The 25,406-nt window shown below is 33.9% G+C and overlaps 1 protein-coding gene across 2 annotated transcripts in view; it reads right to left on the bottom strand.

Annotated features, from left to right (window-relative positions):
* Window positions 1–25,406, bottom strand: part of LOC105221036 (homeobox protein caupolican) — a 117,542-nt gene that overhangs the window by 7,293 nt on the left and 84,843 nt on the right. The window contains exons 1-3 of one of the 2 annotated variants that reach the window (XM_011197681.3): window positions 22,394–23,330; window positions 14,194–15,081; window positions 1,702–1,805 (exon numbers count right to left, since the gene is read on the bottom strand). In XM_011197681.3, coding sequence (XP_011195983.2) covers window positions 1,702–1,805; window positions 14,194–15,081; window positions 22,394–22,435 — 1,034 coding nt within the window. In that variant the 5' untranslated portion in view covers window positions 22,436–23,330. Of the gene's footprint in view, window positions 1–1,701; window positions 1,806–14,193; window positions 15,082–22,393; window positions 23,331–25,406 lie in introns of those variants that run through there. The other variant, XM_054228766.1, reaches the window with a different exon arrangement.

Below are 25,406 nucleotides of genomic sequence, written 5' to 3'. Positions count from 1 at the left end.
TACAAACACTTCAAGGTAAAATTGTCAAGTTTTTGCATTTTTATTTTCACTCAATGCTCTTTCGCATTTTGCTGCGTATTTACTTTGCTAGGCTTGCAAGTAGTATTTCACTTCATATGTACATATGCATGTAATGTAATTTTTTGTTTAATTGCATATTCAGCATTTAAGCTTATCGACAAATTACTGGCGCTGCGAATCTATGTATGTCGTTAAGAACGTCGCTGGCATGGCGACAAGCCAGATGTGGGTGGTTTGGTTGGCGGTGCGTAGGCGCGCATGCGCAATGGTTAAATACACGAAAAATAATAATAATTCAACATATTTAAGCATTTTATATTATTTCGCTTTGTTTGTGCGCGGATTTCTATGATTTTTATCTACTGGCGCCGTCTACTGAAAAACTGCCGCTTGGCTGGATAATTTTTATTTTTTGTGATCGTAAAAAACTTGTTGGCGGCGGCATTTGTAGCAGTTAAATGTCTTTATTTTTATGTTATTTGAATGCGCATAATTACATTTATGTATTTATGGATAATTGGCATTTCTGTGTAATGCTTTGTTTGGCGGTACAAAATAAGCAAGAAATTATGAGTTCGTGACAAAGAAATGACGAAAAAAATATTGGTAAAAGTTAAATGAGAAATAACTGTAAAAATGAAATGGACACATACAGATATAACATAAAATATTAGCGTATAGCTTTTATATGTGTATCTTAATATACTATCACTTGTGTCACCACCCCATCATCCATCATGCAACGTTAATTTTCCAACATTTTTCTCGACACCTCCTGTCAGCCTGAGCTTATTAAGATTTACACACTTAAAACAATAAAATCATCTGCTCAAATTTGCTGCTACATATTCCCATACATTTCTATATTGCCACAAATGGTTCGTGCCACACAAACAATAAGGGATGCTCTACATTTACATTTGTCACCAGCAAAAGCTTCTTGCATATTCGAGTATATGTATTTATGCTTTAAAAGCAAAATGTTGTCACTCAATTTGTACCCATCGACTTTATTAAGTCGGAAGTTGGGCGTTTGCTGTTGTTGTTAACGGCATATAAGCACCCCAATGGCTGGCAGTGCATTGATTTATTTAATTGAAAGTTGTCACTGGTTAAAGTCTACTATTTTCATTTTCATTTTCATGCTGGCTTTGCTTGTTGCATTACGGTGAAGTGTGGCAGCAGGGTTCATAAATTTGGAGTATATAATATATATGTACATAAAAACTGAAAGTTAGGGCACATAAAAAGTGGGCGTTCACGGTTTTTTTGAAGGTTTATGTCCATATGTGCTTATATTTTTGAGAGTGATCTATTAATTTGTCATTAAGGCGAGAGCTGAAGAGCTCGTGGCATTAATAAAAATTATATAATGGCGCCGCATGGGGTTTATAAATGCATTTGTAACTGTAAAATTTAATAGATTTCTATTATAAAGTTGCTAAATAGGTCGTTTACAATAAATAAAAGCTCTCTGTGTGTATTTCTAACTCAAAACCTTGCACTAAGTAAAAATTTAAATAATTCTCATGAAATTTTCGCAGAAGATATATTTTTTGGATGTTATAAATTAATTATAATTTAATTTATTTAACCTTTGTGTCAGATTTTTTTTATAATTTTAAAATTTTTGTTGTATTAATTTTTATTAAAATTTTAACATTTTCTTCTTAAACTTACCTATTAAATGGATAGCCGAACGCTGCATCGTAGGGATGATAAACCGATGGATATGGCCATGGCGCACCGCCAGCTACCAAATTCTCTTTCAAATCCAAACCAGCCTGCAAAAACAAGAAAAAAAAGAATGAAATTAAATTAAAAAATTTTATTTAAAATATATTTACATATATTATTTGTACGTAACAGTTATGCATCTTCAAAATAAAAACACGGAGTGAAATAATTAGCAATAAAAAATTTTCAACAGCGATAAGCGGCTGCTGGCTTACGCATTTCATTCATAAAAAATCATACACAAAATTATCAACTGTATATATGTATGTTTGTACATAAAATCGCATATTTTGTGAACTACATTGTTTATAATATTTTTGAATATTTATTTTGAAGACCTTGATCTCGACACACTAAAGTATCATGTTTAACAAATTAACAAATTTTTCTGCTGATTATTTCGTTCAATAACTTATTGTGTAGCACAGCGGCAGTATTTTGATATGTATAAATGTACATATGTATATAGGTACTAAGTATATTCACATATATTTATACACGCAATGCGTACTGGCAGCGCTTAGCTTTGATTGCGTCAGTGGTCGCGATAGTAGGGGGCAATGGTGTTGCATTGTTGCATGCGTCATTCGCTTGACCCCCATAAATATGACAAGAATAAATTGGCGCGACTGTCAAAAGTGTTCGATTTTATTTTGTTTTGATTCCGCTGTTATGCCATTTAGTACAATGAGCGAGTTTTTATTTAATATAATTATATAAATATACATGTATGTATGTAGAAATATTAATAATCGCACAATTTCATAGAAATTATTATATTGAATGGCATTAAATGGTGGGGCGCGTACACTTAGCAAGTGATAATTGAAATAAAATAATGTGTACATAAATTCTAACAAGGCAATTAACCACACACTTGTTATTTGTTATTTATTTGATACCCCGCAATTCGACGTCAAAGGGAGCAGCGCTCGCGTTTCTTGTAAGATTTGTTAAAACAAGCTTTTATATTATTAAATGAAATGAAATGAAATAAAATATAGTATGTTAATTTAATTGTGCTTGCACACTTATCGCATTATAGTGACACTTATTTCTGCTGTTGTTGTCTAATTGAATTATACTTGTACATATGTATGTATGTATGTGCCCGTGTGTTTGTAATTGTTATAAAGCATTTGCTGATTATATTCAGACAAAAGTAACAAATTAATTATTGCGCACCACAAAAGCCGCAATTTTCTTTGAATGAGAATTAGTAGATTGTCTTATTAATAAGCACTTAGTTGTATAACAAACTGACATACGCTTTTGTCATTTACGCATACGCCGCTGCTGATTACAATGGACATTGTATTAATTGACATTTGACGCATTGAAATAAATATATGTACATATATTAAATAATATAAAGTATATTAATAAACTGAGCCGATAGTTGACTGAAGATTTTATGCAAATTTCGATTTAACTAATATTTTCATATAATTATTAAACAAAAATATATTGATTTCTTTACAAATTTTACAATAAATCTAAAATTTTCGCTATTACCCACATTTTGCACCCTTTAACTAGCTCGCCAACAGCTGCGTTCTCAGCGGTGCGTGTGCGAAAGCGTGTAATCGAAAACGTAACCAAAGGAGCCAAAAACAGCAAGCAAAATTAACAACACGTTGAACACATTTATTGCGTGATTTGATTTTAATGCGTTGATATAAATTTCACTCATGTAGTTGTTGTTGTTACTATAGCTACTACATACTACAACTGCTATTACGAACAAACACAGCAGACAACAATCAACAAGCCAACATATAACCACTCAACGCCGCGGCCTGTAGTTCATGTGCGTATAACAGCAACAACAACAACAAAATAAATAATATGCCAACCAAAACACAGGCAGCTAGAGTAACAGAACAACAGCTACTGTTGCACGTCCTTCAAGCGACACGCAGTGTGTTGCAGCAATAAGCAACAAAAACAAAAAATCGAAAAAAAACAACAACAAATAATAATATACTGCCTGCTGGCCTGCTGTTGCTGTTGAAGAATGTACAACGTATGATGCAAGTTTGTTGTAGTAGCCTCTTGAGACCTTTATGCTGGCCAGCCAAATAGCAACAACACTTGAGTCGGTATAACAGCCACAACAACAACATCAAATATGAAGTACTAAATACTCGAGTCTGTGATAAACATTAACAACTTTCGACATGTTGCTGCTGCCGTTGCTGTTTGTTGGCGCTGCTGCTCTCTGTGGCATGTTATGCTTTTGACAACAACAACAAACAATGTGCTGGTAATAATAACACTAACCTGGCGAAAAACATCGACAACAATGATCAGCAACTTGAACAAACGTGCTATATTGTTGTAGCATATTTTAATGTTGTTGCTGTTGTTGTTTGTAAAAATATTGAGTTACTTTGAAAGCATACAGCTACTAAAGCATGCTTATGTTTGTTGACATGTTCGTGCTGCATATAGTACAACATATAAAATTGCTACCAGTATGTGGCAATGTGGCAGCACAACTATTGTGGCTATAGATCGACACTGCTAGATATTCGCGCTTGCATTCAGAATTTATTTGCTGCAAATGTGATAAATTTCGCATAAATACTGCATTTGTTGTTGTTCTTGCTGTTGTCATGTGACTTGAACTTATGCTGGTATTGTTGGCACTTTGTTGTTGTCGCTCAGACTGCAGCTCCTGCTTGCTACTCCGTATCGTATCGGATTTATGAATGAGCAACAACGCCACCAAACTGCAGCATGTTTATACATATGTATTTATGCATGTGCATGTGCGTAACAGTCGACACGCATTTTATTGTTGCTTGAATTCCTTTTCCCTCTTTGTTTTGCCATTTTTCACTATATTATTTTATTTGTTTTTTATGTAATTTTTGCTTGTCTTTCGACACTTTCTTATTTATTTTTTTCGATATTTTAGTTACCGTTTATCGCGAAAAAATTTCAAATTAATTTATTCAAATAAAATGCTGCTACTCTTCCTACATCTCTTGCCCTTTACCCCAACCACCCTTGGCATTTGCATATAACCACTTCTGCAATATTAGCATATTTCTGTTGTCTTCTCATGTTATGTATGTATGTTAACTTTCTGTATGCTCAGATTGCATTTTTGATATTTTTACATTTATTGTTTTTTTTTCTCTTATTATAATCTCGCTCTGTTTTTTATTACATTATTTAACTGCATCTCGCTCAACTTGCTGAAGTGTGCTGTTCGTTTGATTGTCGTTTCTGCTGACGTCGTGTGCCGTTGTGTGGTCCAGCAGTGCTAATTTTGTTCTTGTTTAACGCATATAACACTGATATGTATACTAAAAGGCTGTTAATATTATTAGTGCTTCGTGAATGTAAACAAATCTGGTTGGGCTTATCAGCGATTTGATTTGCGAACAACGCGAAATGGCGTTCTTACGTAAATTATTGACATGCAAGAGTTTTTTTGCAAAAATAAACAAAATAAAGAACAACAAAATTTTTTTTTTTGTATTTAAAATAGAACAAATTGATTAAAATTACGACAAATTTAACAATTGCTGTGGAGTGTGACGGACGAAAATATGGACAGATGTGCAGAGGTTCTTCTGCTTACATACATATGTATTTTCCAGTTGATTGTGAGTGTTTGTTGTTGTGATCTGTTTTTTCAGCCATGAAGGGCTGATGGACTTAACAAAAATATTATTCAGGGCACTGCCAATTCGAGTGGGGAATCGGAAATTACATCTGAGACCAAATTAATAACCACAACCTTAAAGAATGTCGTTCTCAACTCATATTAATCTATTATATTAAATATTTAAAAACGATCGTTGTCTTAGAGTCGATCAGTGAGGTCATGGCAAGTTGCAAGTTACGAAAAAATAGTTGCAACATGCATAAATATATTTATATTAGCTATTTCGACAAGAATTAACTTTTTGCCGGAAAGAAATGTGCACATAACAACAACAAGAATCAGACAAAATCGACCGGAGATCAAAACTCGTTCTACGCAGACACGGTCAAAATGCTGAAAACTAAGAAGAAAAGGAAGAAGAAGAAGCAGAAGACGTGCAAGCAGACAACAATCCGTTGCACAACAATCGGCCGACAATCGACAATTGTAAAACGCAGACGTAGACATAATTCACATTTACAGACTGTGTGCAGAAGACTGCAACGAGATGCCACCAATGCTGATAAGAGGTGCAAACGTAGCGCATTGAAATGCCAGTTGCACCAATGATGTTGCAGTGGCACACCAAAATTCATTCAGTAAATTCCAGTGTGCTCGTTGTGCAGCATATATATTCCCACAACAACAACAGCAGTGTACTCACTATTTCGCTTGCGATTAGACATTGCATTTTTGATGCGCCACACAGATATAGCGTCGGCATTGACGCAAAATAGCAACAACATGTTGCAGACACATTTACGGGCCAAGCATTGCAGACACACTTAGTTGCGAGCATTTGTATGCGTGTGTGTTTATGGTAGTTGTATGACACAAAGCCAATGAGTGCCAGTGATTTGCTAAATGACTTGTAGTACTTGTCGTTTCGGTCAAACTGTATTGTGTGTCAACTATTCAGTTTTAGGTGCATGCATTTTTGATTTTTTTTTGTTTTTACTAATGCAAAGACATACTCATGTTGTGCTGTCGCCGCCACATGCTGTGCCATTTTAGTCAGACGCTTATGTGACACGCTTGTTTGTACAAATATTTATGTTTTCAGCGAGTTTCTATGTTTAATAGTTTGTTCTTACTGCATTGCGTCCAATATTTGCTCAAAGCTGTTGTTGTTGTATTTAACGTGCATGTTTGCCTGCGTATTTGACTTCTTCGATTAACTGCAGTGATAATGCAATGAACAAATGTGCTACAAGCGTTGAAAAAAAAAAAATAACTGTAAACATAAAATATTCTCAGCAATGACAAAATCTTGCGTATTAAAGAAACACAGATGTATAAAAATTGCATGAATTTTTCGTTTTGGTAAACGTTTAGTGTTTTACATGTTTTAAGCATAGTTTTCGTGCCTATCTCTTTCGAACCCACATGGTCAACAAGCTCCCTGTGAACGCAAAAATGCTGGTCAGAACGCAAAACTTTGCTCACCTTGCCACTGTCAATTGCTTCTTCTTCTACTTTCGAGTATGTATGTACTATGTATTTTGCCTGCTGCGACTTGTCGATTTATATCTAAGTATTTATGTGTTTTTTTTTTTTTGGAGTTTATGTTCGAATGTGGTGATAAATGCATTTGTTTTTTTAAATACATTTTTGTTACCTAGACTCTTAGCATGATGTTAAAAATTTAGAGGTTATTTTTGGTATTATATACATAAATATAATAAGATGTTTTCATATAATAATATGTTGGACTTTTTGAAGTAGAATTTAAGATGAATAGTTGATATGAAATTACGTTCACAAAAAATATTAGTAGAAATGCATTTAAGGGATAGCAAATTATAAATATGTACTCAACATTTTATCTGTGCTATATGTATATTATGAAAAATCTAATTGAGCCTATATACATATATATTTTATGTACCAGTCAAGTAGTCACCAAAGCTGTCAGCCAAATACCAAATACAATGCGAAAAATCACACACACAAGCTCTAACTTGTGATGAATTTCATAATAGAAAATTAGCAACCTTTTGATAAAGACAACAAGAATAGCAATATGAATTACTTTTTAAAATACAGTGAACCACACAAAAAGCGAGTAAATCATGGATGGAGTGAGTCAGGCAAAGAAGACTGTGCCCGAAAAAAACGCAAACACAATCTTTGGAACCTAAACGGAAAAGCTTTCAAACCACGAAGATAGATAGATAGATTGAAGGTAGATACATACATACATATATGAATAGCACAAGACATGTATACACTTTTTTGCCAAAATGTTATTTTCAATTTATTGTTGTTGTTGTTTGGTTAGGGTTGTTTGGCGACAGGGCGAAAAGTTGACAAATCTGTACACAAAGTTGTAAGTGTTGAAGGAAAGACTTGATTTGAGGAAAATATTATATATGCATAAAACATTTCTAGATAAAAAGTTAAAAAATATTTATTTTTATAATTCATTATTTATAACAGAGAGCCTTCAAAAAACAATTACATTACTTCATGACGATAGATCATAACAAAATTCAGATGTGTTTACTTCCCTAAAGGGTACCTTTGAAAAACCCTTCTGTTATACCCCGCCTTCTTCTCCCAACGGCACTCAATTCAGCACATAGGAGACGCCCAATTCAACTCGATTCGGCGCCTTGCTCACGCTGAAGTGCAATTGAAAAATTGAGAAGTGTAAAATTCACAAACTCTCTCATACAAACACACACACACAAACACACATACTCACATACGCCGAAGTACGAATGTGCATTGCACTCGTTGAGTGCTGCCAAAGTGTGTTGCGGAGAACTCAAGTATTGGATGTTGAAAGAAATACGATTTGCTAGGAAAAATTAACAACACAACCCTTAAACAGTAACTATAAAATTTCGAATTGTTGTTGTTCGTGTAGTGGAAAAGTTTATTTGTTGTTGATTTGTGAGCAACAATGACAAGTGGCAAGCACATACATTTAGACAAACAAACGCATGCGAAATTAATATTGTTTGTATGTACGTACAACAACAATAACAAAGTGCAAAGTTGATTTTTCGATAAACACATAAGACAGCTAAGAGGGCGCCATTGGGGCGTACATTCGCACCCACTTGGCTGAATGAGGCAAATCACTCAGGCACTTGACATGTGCGTACGCACGAGATGCGCTGAATGGCATACGATTTTATTTAGTTGGTTGAAATTCTCGAAAATGTTTTCATGCCACCAAAGTAATTTAATGGTGACTAAATAAACAAACTATGTAATGTGTCGGTACTGAGCGCGAACAATGCAATATGCCTGTGAATAGGTATTTAGACACAAGCATACACATATACTGATATACATTTCTGTGTGTATAAATATCTGTTTTCAAAATATTTTCATTTAAAAATCAATCAATTGCGCCCACTCCTTAAAGTACACATCTTTTCTGCCGAATTCTTCGTCCTTACTTCCTTTGCTTTTCATATGAAATTTCATAAATCATATACAATAATTGCGCTGCCGCTTGCCTTTGTCGCTTGCCTTGCCGCCTCTGTCACCGCCGCCGCCGCTGCCTTGCAACATCTGCACTTATTTCCGATTTCAAGTGAGCTGTCATCCGTGTGTTGACAAATTTATTAATAAGGCAATAATAAGATGTGGCAAATATGCACAAACAAAAACAAAAAAGACAACAAAGCAAGTGTAGCTCAAATGCGACGGCGGTGCCTTTGAAATTCACCCCCAACAACAACCAAGAATATGGAGCGCGTAATAATATCAGAAGACACGAAAAAGCCGCGAGTGTCAAGGGAAATTTCAATGTGTCTTATGGGTATTTTAGCATTTTAACTGAACACGCATATACATACATATAAACATTTTTGTATAAACACACGAGCGCACATCTCCTTTGCGTGGCGGCAACAGCAACAGCAGCAAGTGACAGCCACTTGACAGCCTGTGTCAAAGTAATGATTTCCCTGCGACAATTTGACACTTTTTCTCTTGCCACTGTGGCGTCTTGTTAAACATTTTGGCGTACAGTATTCGTGAGTTTGTTGTTGTTTTGCGCTGGCAGTTCAAGAAAAATTATACACATTTAAAGGTGCGTTAGTGCGCTTCCTCGAAAGGGAAAGTCAATGCCGCATAAATGACTAATTACTGTTGGATGATTTATGCCGTGGAACGCGCGTTGGGGATGTGCGCTTATATCTGTGTCGCTAACTAATTAGAGGCAGTCAGCCACGTCCGAGTTGCATACGCATCCTTATACAAGTGAGTTGTCATTTTGGTAATCAGCAGTCGGCAGTTGCCAAGCGTAGCGTGTCTACAGCTGTCAACTGAATTTAACAGCTGTTATGTCAGTGTTGACGTGAGTTGTTATTGGGAGTAAATTTTTTGAACATTAAGGATTTATATTAAATCGGTGTGAATATGAGATGTATTGTGATATTAAGGCAATATTTCTAAGCTTTTTTTTGCCTTTAGGTGAAAAGAATAATAAAGAAATATTAATTATTTTTGGAGTTATAAAATATGTTAAGAGAGTTTTTTCCACAAATCAGAAAATATTTAAGTTTAGAATATTTTCGATAATTTGTGCTTATCTATTGCGAAATCAAATGAGGTTCGTAAAACTGCTAATAATTGTTTAATAAAAAATAAATAAAAATATTATTTCTTAAGTTTCATCACTTTACTGCTATATATATTTCGATTAATATATTATAATAAATTTTATAATTATTTTACTAATCTCCAAAAAAATCGAAAACTGCTTTCTAAACTCATAAATATATTCGCGATCACGCAAATTACTATTGGAGCGTGAACTAATATTTTTCTGCCGCTTATAATTACTAAACAAATAAGTTTAATGTATACATTTCCAATATAATACATATATTTTGTAGTATATTTAAATATATATTCACGTTTGTATGTACATATCTACTTCGTGCATAAATTAGTTGAATGATAATTTTGTACGATTTGCGGCATTATTTATTATTCACAATTAAGCTTCGAACTAATCGCCATGTTGTTAATATACAATTTAAAACCGCAAATGGCATGGTTCAGCGCATTAACATGAGCGAGAAACTGAAACTGATCGTGTTAGCAAAAAGCGGCGACAAACACCCCCAAGCCGTATAGAGGAGTGCTGCTACTTGATAAGTAGTAAGCATTAGTATTAGCAAGCAGACAGACAGACATTAGTTCACAGCGGGATATAATCAGGTTTTTGTTTCAAATTGTATAAATTTGTGCACAAACACACATATATGACGCCTTCTCTAGCTTCATGTAGCGCTAATGCAGCGCTTAATATGCAAATGTGCCGCATATTGACTACCACATTTTTATGTCACTTGACTGCCATTAGCTCGCAAAATTATTGAATTTAGAAAAAAATAATAAATAAAACTCACAAGAAATTTATTTAAAAAAAGTACGAAAATTTAACAAAATAAATTTAATTTAAATGTTCATAAATGAGTTTGCTTATATAATAGCATTTATATGCGTTACTGCAAGCGATATTAAAAATGCAAAATCAAGCTGATCGTGTTAATATTGTTAATATTGTCGCTTGTACATACAAATATATGTGCATATGCATACTTTATGGCATAAATTGAATATTACAACTTTTATATTAGTGTCAACGCGACAATTTACATATTTCTGTAAAACAACTCATTTTATGACGCGAAAACAACAAAAACAAAACGTGTTTTTAGCAGATGTCGATTGTGGCAAGGCGAGACAATAAATGGTTTATTGGAAATTATATTAATTTTGACCAAGAATAGACTCAAGTTCAATCACTTTGAAAAAAAAACTTAAAAAAAATTAAAATAAAAATAAATAAAAATAAAAATGAAATAAAATAATTAAAATTAAAAAAATAAAATAAAATTAAAAATATTATAATAAAATAAACTTTCATTTAATATTATATATTAATATCATATCCAATGCTCCGCACAATATGTAACGCCTTGTAATAACACGCTTACTGTAACTTTAACAAGCTTTTACCGTTTTCTTTTGCTTTTATTTGTTACGCTGTGGCGCGTAGGTGGAACTCATTTGCATTTTAAATCCAACAACACAAAACAAATGAGAAAATACATCGAAAAAAAAAACAACAAAACATTGCTATTAAATGAGAGAAAAAAACAATATCGAACGCTAACAGACGATTACCGCTGATCGTGCTACTAGCGATTGAGTGGCAGCTAACTGCTTGCGACAACGGTAACCCAGCGAGAGCGGCAGCTGTTACAGTTACTTTGAAATTGGGCTTTCGAAAAAGCATTTAACTCGCTATTTATTGGCTTAAAATTAAACGTTACAACGGCTATTAACAGCGAGTCACAACAACAACGGCAACTACAAGTCACCACCCGCAATAGGAGGAAAAAAAACGGTTTTTAACTCACCGCACAAAATGAAAATGCTCATAAACATTAAAATTAATGTCACTTTGTTTGTGTTTTGGCATTTTCGTTTGGATTTCAGGCAAATGGCTGGCCGAGCAGCGGTTTCTACGGCTTTGCCGATCAGTCCATTGGTTAGCTGGCGGAGGCTTCTGTATTGACCTATGTTGTTGTTGCAGCAATTTTTCGCCGCATCGGCTGTTTTTCGTTTTAGCTTTTTTTGTATTTCTGTTTTTGTTTTAATATTTTTTTCTTCCTACTCTTATTATCCACACACTCGTTGCGCCAAAGCTGCTGACGAATTTATGTATCAATTTAAGTTGAAAAGAAATTAGAGATCGTTAAGAATTCAAGCGTAGTAAAACAAATTTATTTATTGTTGTATTGAGATTGTCGTTGTTACTGTTTGTTGCGGTACCGGTGCTATTGTTTTTCGCTTTTTATTATTTTTATTTGTTGCTTTTTTAGTAGTGTCTTCGGCGCTGCGGACATTTTCGATGTTTAAGAATAAAGTTATTATTGTTGTTGTTGCAATACATATATTTTAGTCGCTGCAGCTATACGCAGCTCATTTTCTATATGTCTGTATGTATGTTTGTAGTTGTTTAACATTTTATTATTGTCATATCTTCGCTTTTATTTAACGATATCGTCGGTATGGCTAGCAAACTTGTTATTTATGTCGTTAACGAGCAAGTCGTAAAATGTTTTCGAAATCAATGTCTGCGCCTTTTCTTTCGCCTTCAACGTGCTAATCTGGAACAAAACTCCTTTTCAATCGCACCGAAAGCCACTAACAAAAACATACCGCAATGTTTTAATTTTCGTCGATGTCGATTTTTATTATATAGTGAAATAAAATGCGTGTTATGCAAAGAACATTTCCATTTTTTCTAAAGTCGATCAAAACGAGCGATCGGTGTGTATGTACATATAGTATCAGTATATGCATATTTGGTGGATTTTTTGTTTGTTGTGTTTCGGCTTGATGGATTTGTTTGGGATTTTTATTGATTTCGACCAAAAACCTGTCTATACGTATGTGATATTTTTTGGGTCAACAAATTTATTACTCGAATTTTTATAAATTTGAATTTTATGATTTTTGATACAAACGAGATTGAATGATAATGCCACGACGAATTAGGTGACAATATCTGCATTAAACAATTTGTGTTTTTAAATTTATTTGAAATTTCCGAAAATTTCAAGGGAAAAAATTTAAATCATAAAAAATCGCAAAAAATTAAAATATTTTCGAAAATTCTAACCTCGAGAAATTACTGTAGTAAAAAATGTGCAAACCAAAAAAATCATTAAAAAAAATACAGAATGTGTAATAGGGAAATATTAAAAAAAATTTCTAAGTATTTTTCGAAAATTAAAATTTGGAAAAAGTTTACTGAGAATTTACTACATTCAATTTCTGGACCTCTTATACACATAATTATTGCCCTCAAGATGTATATTTTTTCCTGAAACCAAATAATAAATTTCACTTTTCCCAAAATGAGCCGCACGAGTTCAGTTTACTCGAATTGTGGCGACAATAAGTGGCAACAAAGGAAATTGAATTTATTAAGCCATTGACACGAATTATATACTGGCCACATGGTACTCATGAGTTCCAAATAAATTTTCTATAAAATAGAATGTCCAACAAAATTTCAATGTAAACAGTTAAATGTATTTTGTCCACAGCGCGCGGCAGGAAGTCAATGTTCGCATTAAATGCTATTTTAGCATTGCATAAAAGATGCCACAAATGTCAACGCAGCGGTTATGCCACATGCCAACGCTGTCGGACACTGACCATAGCGAGTTGTAAAGGTTGCTACTAGAATACAACAACAAATATGCCAAGTGAATTTGTACTGTTTTTGCTGCTGCGCTTTTTTGTAACACAGCAACAACTGTCTATGTCGTTGGTGTTGCATGCCACAAAAGGTCGCTGCACAAAGACGATACAAAGTACCAGAAAGAAAAACATATATATTTTCTTCTTCAAGCATTTACTATTACAGCTGCAGCGCACGGCAAGTCTGCAAAGCGCATTAAATATTACTAAGCACAGATAGAGAGGTCAAGGAGCGTTGCTTTGCCGGAGCTATGCTAACTAAGCAGCTAAGGAGCTGTACGACCACCCTCGGTGTTGCAACGAAGACATATTGCAGAAAATTGCAAGACACATTGTTGTGGCTAAAGCTATTGTATAGTAAGTAGCAGCATTGTTGTTTTTAGACAAGGCGAGTCAAATTTGTCGTAGGCGACTTGTATTAAAATATGACATCAAAATTTGAGCGGCGGGTAACAATAACAAATTATTATGTATAAGAATGTCTCAAGATCGCTTAATATTATATTTTATAGGCTAGTACTTACCGGATTCGCATAGAACGGCGGCTGTTCGGCCGCTATGCCCGATAGATACGCAGACATGCCTTCGGGATAGACGCCTATCGGCACACCTCCAGGACCCGTGACAAGTCCGCCGGCGGCCGCTAACCGCTGGTAGCTGAGCATATCATATTGACATGAGCACAGCGTTTGACCGCTAACGGGATCCGTGTAGATTGTGCGTCCAGTATCACAGCAACGATTTGAGCCCGGCGTACCCGGCGGCGGTGGTACACCACCAGGCGCACCTGGTGGACCGCCCGCCAAACTGGGTGGCAGACCTGGCGGCCCACTGCCCGGTGGACCAATTACCGAAACCGTTACACCACTACCGGGTCCACTCGCGCTAAGACTCGCGCCACCTGGTATACTACTACTGCCGTAGGGTGTGGCAGCTGCTGAGCATGGCGATATGGAGCGCGCGCCCGGCGGTACTGACGATGTTACGGCCATTGGACTGCTATTGACGCTGTTGTTATGATGATGATGTGCGGCGGCAGCAGCAGCAGCTGCAGCGGCGGCGGCGGCGGATGTGATTGTTAGCGGCGTTGCTACTGTGGACGTAATGCCCTTGGTTAAAGGCACGACGTTGCTGTTAATGTGACTGTTGTTGTTGTTATTATTTATGCTTGTGCTTGTTGGTGGCACAGCGCCAGCTGCAGCTGCTGCAGCAGCAGCGGCGGCGGCAGCGGCAGCGGCAACAGCGGACGCAACCGAAGCGGTGAGTGTGGGTTGCGGCGCGTTGGCAGCAGCAGCGGTGGCTACGTTGTGCGTTGCGTTGGTGCTAAGGTTGGTGGGGTGCTGTTGGATCGGCGCGACGGGTTGTGCGGTGGCGGCTGTGGGCGATGCAGTCGGTCGAGTTGAAACGGCGTTCTGTAAAAAAACAAGTAAATAAATGTTTTAAAACAAGTAATAGAGGGAGAAGTGCAGGGCTTAAAAGGTGCCCAAGTAGGGTTTGCTTTATCGCTGCCACCAGCAGTGGCGCATACACGTATAATATGAAATTTATGTAAGTATAAATAGAAAATTTAATTAAAAATGCGTGTACCGTTATCAGCTGTATGCATTGCAAGGGACGCACGCGCTGATAAGCAGCTACAATTGCCGTGGCAACTTTTTTCATTAATTTTTTATAGCTGTTCACCGCTGCAGTTATTTGTTAAGTTGTCTCATTGGTATCAACAAATCAATACTAAGTCAATAAATAGGCAATACATATATGTACATATATGTGCTTAAGTCCCTATAACGTTTCAAAGGCATAGCAGCTTACCGACAAATCATGTAATAGATTGACAGCACCGATTTGAATTACACGTTCCAAGAGATGCAACAACAACTCTTTCTACAAACACCTAAATATACACTAGTAGAAATCTAAGTGCGCTAAACTGCCAAGAACCGGCTTTTACTGTACGCAAGCTGCAATTACTAGTAACAAGCGCTGCACTGCAGTAAGGGCTAAGGGCCTCTCCAGCGCTATCTTAACACTGGACACTTGGTTATCTAAGAAAAATCGCAATGTTGAAACATCTATAATTGCAATGGTATTGATTTGGCAATTAAATGGTGCCATGAAGCCAAACATGTTTGCGCTTAATTTAACTTAGAAGTAATTTTTGTAGATTCATCAATTTGAAGGAAAGAAGAGCAGTTTCTGGTTATGATAAATTGGCAAGAAAAAGAAATTATGAGGAGACTTTATATAATTAATGTTTAATAATAATATATTTATGAGGTAACCACCTCTAGAAGACTTAGAAACAAATTATTTGAAGTAAGTTTTAGTTTTACAGCAACATAGGAAAGCATTTACGCCACTTGAAATCAATTTTAAATATTTCAAATATATAAAATAAAATAATACATATTCTAAATTATGTCAGCAATACCAACAAAAACACGCCAACAATCCAAATATGGTGCATTGCAGACACGTATTATTTGAGGCGCGTGTGGCACTAACGCATTATCCGTGTACATATGCAACCGGCAATGTAGAATTGTGCATAAACGCCGTAAAAGTTGAAAACTTCTTCATAAACAAGCATTTAACTTTGTCTAGCTTGACTTGTTGGCGACTTGATTTGTTGACTTTAGAGTCGAAGTTGTTGTATTAGACTTGTTTCAAGTGACAACTGAAAGTGTTTGATTTGTTATTATTTGTAATATTACAGCTCATGTTTTAAACGGTATTTATTTATTTATGCGCTATGTGTGTGCGGTATTTATTTAATAAATAACAACGACATTTTCAGACATATGTGTTTGAAAATGTGACTAAGACGAACAAGCGCGTCTATGCGACATGCTCTAAGCAACAACCGAGCATTTATTGACACAACAAATCGAAAACATATCCAACATATAATGTAGTAAAAATAATAATAATAATATTGAACCGAAAAAAATCAAAACTAAATACAAACAACTTCACCAATCATGGCCGGCAATCAGTTTGATTGAACACGCTTTGAATCTGCCGCTCCTGTTTATTTACACGAAGCGCTGCCCCTGCGTTATCGGTAAGCAAAGCAACTTTGTCAACGTCGTAGTCGTCGCAGTCATTGTCGATATCGCCATAATCTCTGCACACAGCTCAATCAGCTAATAGTTCGCTGAGATTGTTTTAGCTGCATACTTGTACTCGTATGTATGTTGTTCTTGTATCAGTATTTGTTGTTGTTGTTTGTTCAATATATTAATGTCGCCCATTTTAAATTCTTTCCGTACGTTAATGCAGCATGTACGCATGTTCGTTTGTGCGTGTGTTTGCTGCAGGAATTGTTTAGACTTATTATTTTTTAATCGCATATGACCACTTGAGCACGTCACTTCTTTAGTGGCCCTGTCTTTTCGCCATCGTCAAAAAAAACCTTAAGTAGTTCGCTCGTGATAAGCGTTAGGTCATATAAATAGATATTACCAGTATTTATCTCATATATAAGTGTTGTATATTGATATTGATTTGAAGGAATCAGTTGGATGTTCAGACAAAGGGTCATGTTCCAAATGCGTACGAGGAGTTAGGTGATGTAAATTTTATATTTGTTGTTATGAATATGCATAAACACAATTTTTGAGATTTTTTTGATTTAATATTAATTATTAATATTTATTTTTTGGTCCAAAATTTTCAAAATAATACTAATAAATTATATTTTTTATTAAAAACTGTAGTATGCTCAAAGTAGCATTGCTTCTTCAGCTTGAAATAGTTAAATATTTTGAATCATTTTTTAAGAAAATTAAAAAAAAATATTTATGCTATTTATATATAAAATTACAAACGAAATAATAACACAATTTTCACGTATACATGGTATTAAATAATTATTTGATATAAAAAAATGTAATTGTAAATGTAATTTTACAATTTGCTTTTATTGATAAAAAATATTTCTGAGTGGTTTTTTTTTATTTAAACAATTTTGTTAGTAAAAAAATATTTTTTAAATTCTTTAAATTTGAATTGCATCAGAAATTAGAAAATGCTAATTTTCTTTCGAAATATTTTGTACAAAATGTTATTATATTTCTAGCTTTAATCCACTCGCTTTGCTTTTTATATACAAAATACTAAAATTATTTTATTAAATCCTTATATTTTATTATCATTATCAATTTTATTTTTGTGATTTTTGAGATTTTTGTACTTGAAACCCACTTCTAGTAGTAATCTTCTAATACTAACTTTATTACCGAAATTTTATTAATTTCGACTAAAATCTGTTTATTAGTCATTACACAATCATTTAATATGTTTTTGATTTGTTAAAAGAAATAACAATGCATCGCTGTGACAATACACGCGGCGATATAATTTATGAAGCAGAAAACAGAAGATTCTTGCAGATAATAAACCGACGAGATGTGCTTGTAAGCAAAACAAATGTTTCATAACTTTTCGTTTAATCATGCTATATTTATGGCGATTATAAGGTAAATATATATTTTTTTTTATAAACACTTTTAATAGTCACACTGTTTGCCACAAAACTAAAGAATTCATTTTGCAGCAAACCAAAATTGCATTTCAGATGAAACAGAAAATAACAATTTGAGATAAATTGAAGTGAATTCCTCGTTGCTGCTTATATAAGATTGGTAAAGAATGTCACTGCATGTAAGTACATATCAGCGAGCGTTGCTTGTACGCTTAGGTAAACATATGTACTTTGAACATCGCTGAAAAATTCAACAAATTTTAATCAACTCACAGAAGACGAGAGACATTGGCAAGAACATCTATTGAACAGTGCTGAAAAATGGGGACGGTCACAGCGGCGGCATAGCAATAGACTGACTGATAAGCGCGAATCACTGCGGACGGGGGCGGTAAGCAGCAGCAGCAAATCATGTCAGGCTGCCAACACTTGTACTTGAACGTCTGAATGCTGTTTTTCCCCCCAACGACACTGACATTTATGTACTTGCTATATGTTGATGTAGACGCTTGTAGGTGTCTGAAATTACTTAGTGCCACACAGGCATACTCGTAATGATAGCAGACACGATATCGCATAGCACAAGCTGACAAAACAGTAGCGCATGTTTTTCGCCATGTCAATATGGCGGATATGTTTGCTGCACACTGATTGTGGCAACAATGCCAGCAGCTGTTGTACAACATGAAAGTTGTAATTAAAAATCAATTCAAAGTGCCGTGCCAAAGGGAGCAAGCAAAAGAAAAAGTGGAAAAAAGTGGCAAATGAAAATGAAAATTGCGCAATTAAACGTTTTACGTTCGAAATGTGGCAAAAACAAAAACAAAACACTGAATTTCCTTTTTATAATTTCACATAAAGTCATTCACGTTGCAATGCAAACACTTTGGGCCCGCGAAGTTGGCTCGCATTTAATTGAAAATGTGGCATTGCCGTTGACTGGTACATATGTATGCATGTAAATGACGGCATATACATATACATACATATAACTTGTTGTTTTGTAAGTAGATGCAAGCGGACTGATATTTATGTAATATTATTTGTGTGTGGCGGTCCGCATTTTGCTTCACTGTGGCGGCGGTGATTTATTGCTTTGAGATTATTTATATTGCAGTTCTTTACATGTTTGTGTTTGTGTGTATGTTTGTTGTTGTGGCTAACGGAAACATAGTAACCACATATTGCGTATTTTTATTGAAAGTTAATTTGAAATTACTTTACAATTCTGTAAGTGTTATTAAATAATTACGGCATATTCTGGATGGCTTCAACTACAGACTATTGAATATTGATTTTTAATAAAAAATAATAAAACAATACTAATTTTTAATAATGTGGTCATATGTAAATAACTTTTTTGGTAACAGAAATATTTTTTTTTAACAAATTAGTCAAAAATAGGAAATATGAAGCAATATAAGCATATCTTTGCGTTATTAATTTTTTTAATACAAAATAGCATTTTTTATTTTTTATAAAAAATTTTTAATTCTTAAAACAACAAAATTTTACGATTTATAATTACTGTGAAAAATTTTTAAAAATATAAAATAGCATTTTTATAATTTATATAAAGATTTATCAATTCTTAAAACAACAAAATTTTACAATTCTCCAAAAGGAAAATATAATAGATATCAATATTTCTTGATTAACTATGAATATTATTGCGAAACTTCTTGAATATAATCATCCCTAAAAATATTTTTCAACCCAAACCACCATTTTGAATTAATATTTATTCTAATAAACAGCAATTCAATTAAAGAGTTTCTGCAGCAGAACTATAACAAAACAGTCCACACAATGAATTTGTAATCTCACCGAATTGAAGAAGAATTAACGAGTATATTCAAATGCGGTAAATCTGCACGAATATATTTTCGGCAAACAATGGCGATAACCAATGACGACACAGAGTAGTACATAAGTACAGACATATGCATTAACTGTCACGAATTGATAAGAAACATGATTCACGAGCATATTTTTAAAATTTTGCATTCATTCATTAATTTGACATTCGAATACATATAAAATTTGGCGCTACTAATATATGAAAAATAATTATATATATATACATATGTCTTTCAACTCTTGTTTGTAGATACGAAAAACGTGCGTTCTTCAGAAAATGCCTCTTCATGGTGAATATAAATAAATATGTTGCGTTTTCAATTGAACATCCGTACTGAATTAGCTAGATTAATGCTTAAATTATATAAAATATAAGTTAGTTCTTTCGAAACTTGATAGCAATTCACTATTAATACGGTGGAAAGGCTTAAAAATTTCCGAACATATCCGCATAGTTTTATATATCATCTTTTTTGTACTCAAAATTCCATCGATTCTTTTTCGGCTCATAAATTATCTCATCATAATAAAATCCGTGCTCTGAATCGGCGCAAGCTAACTCAATCAGTGCCCACTAACTAGCCGAAATAACGTGATTTGTTTTTTATCACACATAAATAGTTGAACTAATAAAAAAATCAATAGAGCAATTAAAACCACTACTGGGGTGTTGACGCTTGTATTTTTCTAGTTTGCAGTTTAAATCATACCGGTTTCAGTTTGTGAAAAAAATGCTCGTAAATTGCTTGTGCTTAATAAAATGAAGTTTATGTATCATGAGCTCAAAACTATACTGTAGTTTGCAAAATTAAGCCAGTTTCATGTTTAGTTTTGAATATTTTTGCTTGAATTTTGTGTTTAAATATGCAATATGTGCTTTGTGGGTAAGTACGATAATCAAAATGTATGATTTGAATTGAGATTATTTTCGCACATACAATACAAACTCAAAAAATGCAAAATTTTATCAGAAAATTAAACAAAATCATTGAAGAATTATGGTTTAACCCTGTTTAAATAACTAATCAGCCAAGTATAAGCGAAGTTTGTTTTAATATATTAACTGTCAATATTGTGGCCAGTTCCTTATGTAAAAGTTTCAAAAATAAAATAAAATAATTTAATTCAGATTGCTAAAATACTTATCTAATACAGAAACTGCTCGCTAATCAATTAAAACTAATTTGACTAATCTCGATTTAAATAATAATTTGACTAATCTCGATTTAATAAATGGATTAGTTAGATCCATACAAAAAAAGGTAGTTATCCATAAATGGCGGAAAGCTTTCAAAACAATATATCAACGATTTTTTTATTAAAACTACACCCATTTGAATGGAACAGCACTGAAATCGTAAGCGATGAAAAATAGTTTAGTTGAAACATTGTTTTAAATATTTGCATTTTAAGCGAAACTGTATCAGAAAACGTAACTTTTATACTGAAATGTTACTGAATCGATATTGAAAATAGGTATTAAATTGAAAAGAGATCAATATTACGAATATATATACAATATATACAAACTTTCTGATATAATAAAATTTTATAAAAGCTAGCAGAAATGAGTTGATCTTGAAAATCCATTAACCCTTCAAAGGCAACTGAGGATATTAAAATTCCATTATTTCTGGAATTTTATGAAGTTTATGCGCCCAAAAGGGAAAGGAAGGTCGTAAGGAATTTAGCAAAGCTCTAACGATAATTAGATTCACTAATTTTTATAAAATTTATTGATATTTAAATGTATGGTATTTTTGCTTTTGAAATTGAGTGAAGTGAAGTTGATAATATAATAAAATACTTCATACGTTATTCGATTTTTTTTTTTCAGAAAAACTTATCACATCTTAAGGGCGGCGGTAAATACTTGACATGGAACTATAGATGCCACTCTTACTAACTATTTTCAGTAGTTTTCACAAAAGGCACGTGCAGTTTTTAAGTGCAACTGGGATTGATAACATTAATTCTGATGTAAATGTTTACAAAACACCTAATAAGTGTTTTTGTTTTCTGCAAGTTTCAAAAGATAAACATGACACTTTCGCAGCACAATTAAATATAGTAATATATAAAATTTGCGTATTCAAAAATCTATTTTTTTCTCTTCGATGTCTATCATTTAAGTTTTCTCAGCATAAATTTCAGAAAGTTAAAGAATATGCCTGAAATAATTATGCTTATTCAAGCTCAGATAGATGGGAGGTGTTGTCTATATATTCAAATATGAATTTATTGTAATCCATATACATTTCCAATTTCCGTTAGTTGTTATTCTCTACTTCCACTAAGCGTAATATTATATTTATATTAACATTGAATTAAATTGTGTTTTATAATATTTATGTAAGCATATTGAAATTTATACGCACCATTACTAAACACACACCACTGTCATTACTGTGCACTGTCATTTAATGTTATGATTTGGCGAAAATAATAAAAATTAATTTACAATTTATAATTTACTATGCAGCAAAACCGCAATAATTATTTAATGCACTTTTTTGCCTGCATTTGCATTAGTTTCACACGCTTACTTTTTTGTTTCTTATTAGAATTGCAATTAATGCCACAGCAAACACGGTTCGGGTAATCACCGACACTGCTTTACACTAATTTTGTGAGAGTAACTATTCCTTTTTGCTGGTTTACTGTGTGTTTTATTTTATTTTACTTCATGCACTTTTCAATTATTAATAATATAATTTTAATTACACATTTGCATATGAATCCGTTAAAAGAGTTAAAGCTACCGGCGCTTCTATTTCATCACACTTTTGCCGACGCAATTTTCAAATTTTGTTGCACACGCACGATTTTTGTTGTTGCTTTAACGGTACTAAATCGAGTTTTTCTTTTATCTGCGAAAATTGTTGTTTTTACACTAAAGAAAAATCACAGTTCACCGGTAAATAATTTTAGTTTTCTTTTTAATAATTTTTCCGCAAAAGTTAAACACAAATTTCGTTCAGCTGCCTTGCAAGCGCGAATTGGCTAAACACCAGCTAGTAGTTAGTTAGTGTATGGTGAGACGTACTGACAACACTGATTGACGGCGGCGGGCCAGTGGGCGAACGCTAGTACTGGCGAACTACCCGTGTATTGACTCAATAACGTTGCAAACGGCTGGCCCTGGCTAACCAACTGACATTTCTTCGTTCGACGGCGTACTACGGCGGAGCGAACGTGCGAGCGTGCGAGCGATTGCTGAGCGACACGGTACGACGATGCAAACAATCTGCGTAACAGTCAAAAGTAGACTAACATGAATTTCCAACATGAGCAACTACAAAGTTGTACAACAAATGGGAATTACAACACGACGACACGATGATGATGACGACGACAACAAAAACAACAGCGCGCAGCTATGCCTTGCCAATGTACAACGACAACGAACTACTACGACATCGACATAAACATCAACAACGACACGATGTACAGCCACAAAAACAAATGAAAAGCAAAAACAGCAATAACAACAATTGGTTGTACAAGCAAAGCAACGATAATGGTGATAGCATGGCTGGCTGGCTGGCTGACTGGCTGCCCGCAGCGCAGTAGCTCGCTCTATTTGTGTTGGTAGTGGTGACGGTGGTGCCGGTGCTGGTGCTGGTGGTGGTGGTGGGTTCAGCGCTAATACAACAATACGCATAGCAATAATGAGTGCCAAACAACAACAACAATCACCAACAAAACATGAGAGTACATCAAGAAAACATCAGACAATCGCAGCAATAAGACACACAAATACATGTTTACACAAATACATGTTTACACACACACACACATACACAGACATATCTCTGTATGAGCCAAAGCGAGTCACGAAAGGTTAGAGGAAGGTAACAAACGAATTGACACACAGATACACCAATACATAAAAAGATAAAATTCGTTGAGCGCGTGCTATACGCTCAAAGAGAGAGGTTGAGAGAGCGAAACTGTTTGTTTTTATACAGAGCGTACTGCGAGAGAGCGCTTGAAAATTCAATATGAGTAGTATAAAAACTGCATTTGAGCGAGTCGTGCTGTCGCAGCGTTAGTACTAGGTTTTGTATCTATGAGTAAGCGTTTGTTTCTGCTTCAGAAGTGTGTGCGCATTGCTTTAAGAGAGTTATAAGAAAATAAGTTAAATACAGCACATGTAATAAAGAGTAACAAACAATCAAAAGCAAATTGAAGAACAAGAAGTGCTTAAAATACAACAACAATCGGCAATAACAAATGATGATAATACTAAATGAGTATGTACAATGCATACATTGCCGAGTGGAGTTAGACAAGGAGTTTTATTGTAGCACACACAACAGCAACAACAATATCAGCAGAAAAATATGCCCGGCAGCTAGAGGTTTTGACCAGCAAATGTAGCATATACAATTGGGCGATGCAAACGCGGTGGTTAATTGGGGTACTTGTAAAGTCCAAAATCCTCTTATAAGCATAAACTCAGTTGCGTGAGGAATAAACTTATTTACAAATGTATAATGGTATTCGAAGAAATCAAAAACAAAAATAACAAATAGTTCTTTGAATTCTTATAATTATGAATTTGTTTAAATAATAAATTAATAATAATCAACTCTCCTTCAATGTAGTAATTTAAAATTTTAATTAAAAAAACCAAAAATTCGTTAAATTCGCTTTTGAAAAAATCAGAATTTAATTACTTAGTAATAACAAATGTTGAATATAATTTATTTACTAAATATTTTCATATATAATCATAACAACATTTTTTATTGAGAACTAACATTCAAGGAAAGTGGACCCTTAAAAAATTGGCACGAAGTCTCGGTGTGCGGTAAAAGTGGAACTGTTCTATAAGTGTCGAGTAAGGATATGTATATGTGTAGCCCTGGTCATTGATCAAAAGCATATATTCCTTGGAGCTGTGAAGTCCTCCACGCACTAAGAATAGACTTTCACCATTGTTATAGTAAATTGTCATTTAAATTATAATAATCAACTTAATCAAAGTCAATATTCACACATTTTTTCGGTACTTTTCTTTGAAGAAAACCAAAAACTGATATTTTAGCCAAAATGTGCGAAAATGTGAAAAATTTCAAAGGAGCACAAAACACGATTTTGGAGTTGAGTACAACTTATGGCATTTTCTATATTTGCTGAATAAGAGACATTGAAAACTTTAAACAGTTCTCTTGAAAAATCGACTTTTTTGGGTTGTGACACTATTCATGTAAATGAGCGATATGTTAAGAAGGGTTTCAGAAAAATTTTGTTTTTATAATATAAAATTGTGTATTATGTATTATATTTTGAATTATATTTTTTTTGGATATGGGATATAAACATTTCGGTTTATGGAAATTTTGCCTATCATAAGAATAATATAAATTTAAGATTTATTAAGAA

This window comes from Zeugodacus cucurbitae, chromosome 4, assembly GCF_028554725.1.
Source record: "Zeugodacus cucurbitae isolate PBARC_wt_2022May chromosome 4, idZeuCucr1.2, whole genome shotgun sequence".
Classification (NCBI taxonomy): domain Eukaryota; kingdom Metazoa; phylum Arthropoda; class Insecta; order Diptera; family Tephritidae; genus Zeugodacus; species Zeugodacus cucurbitae.
This window is presented reverse-complemented; position numbering and strand designations above follow the sequence as displayed.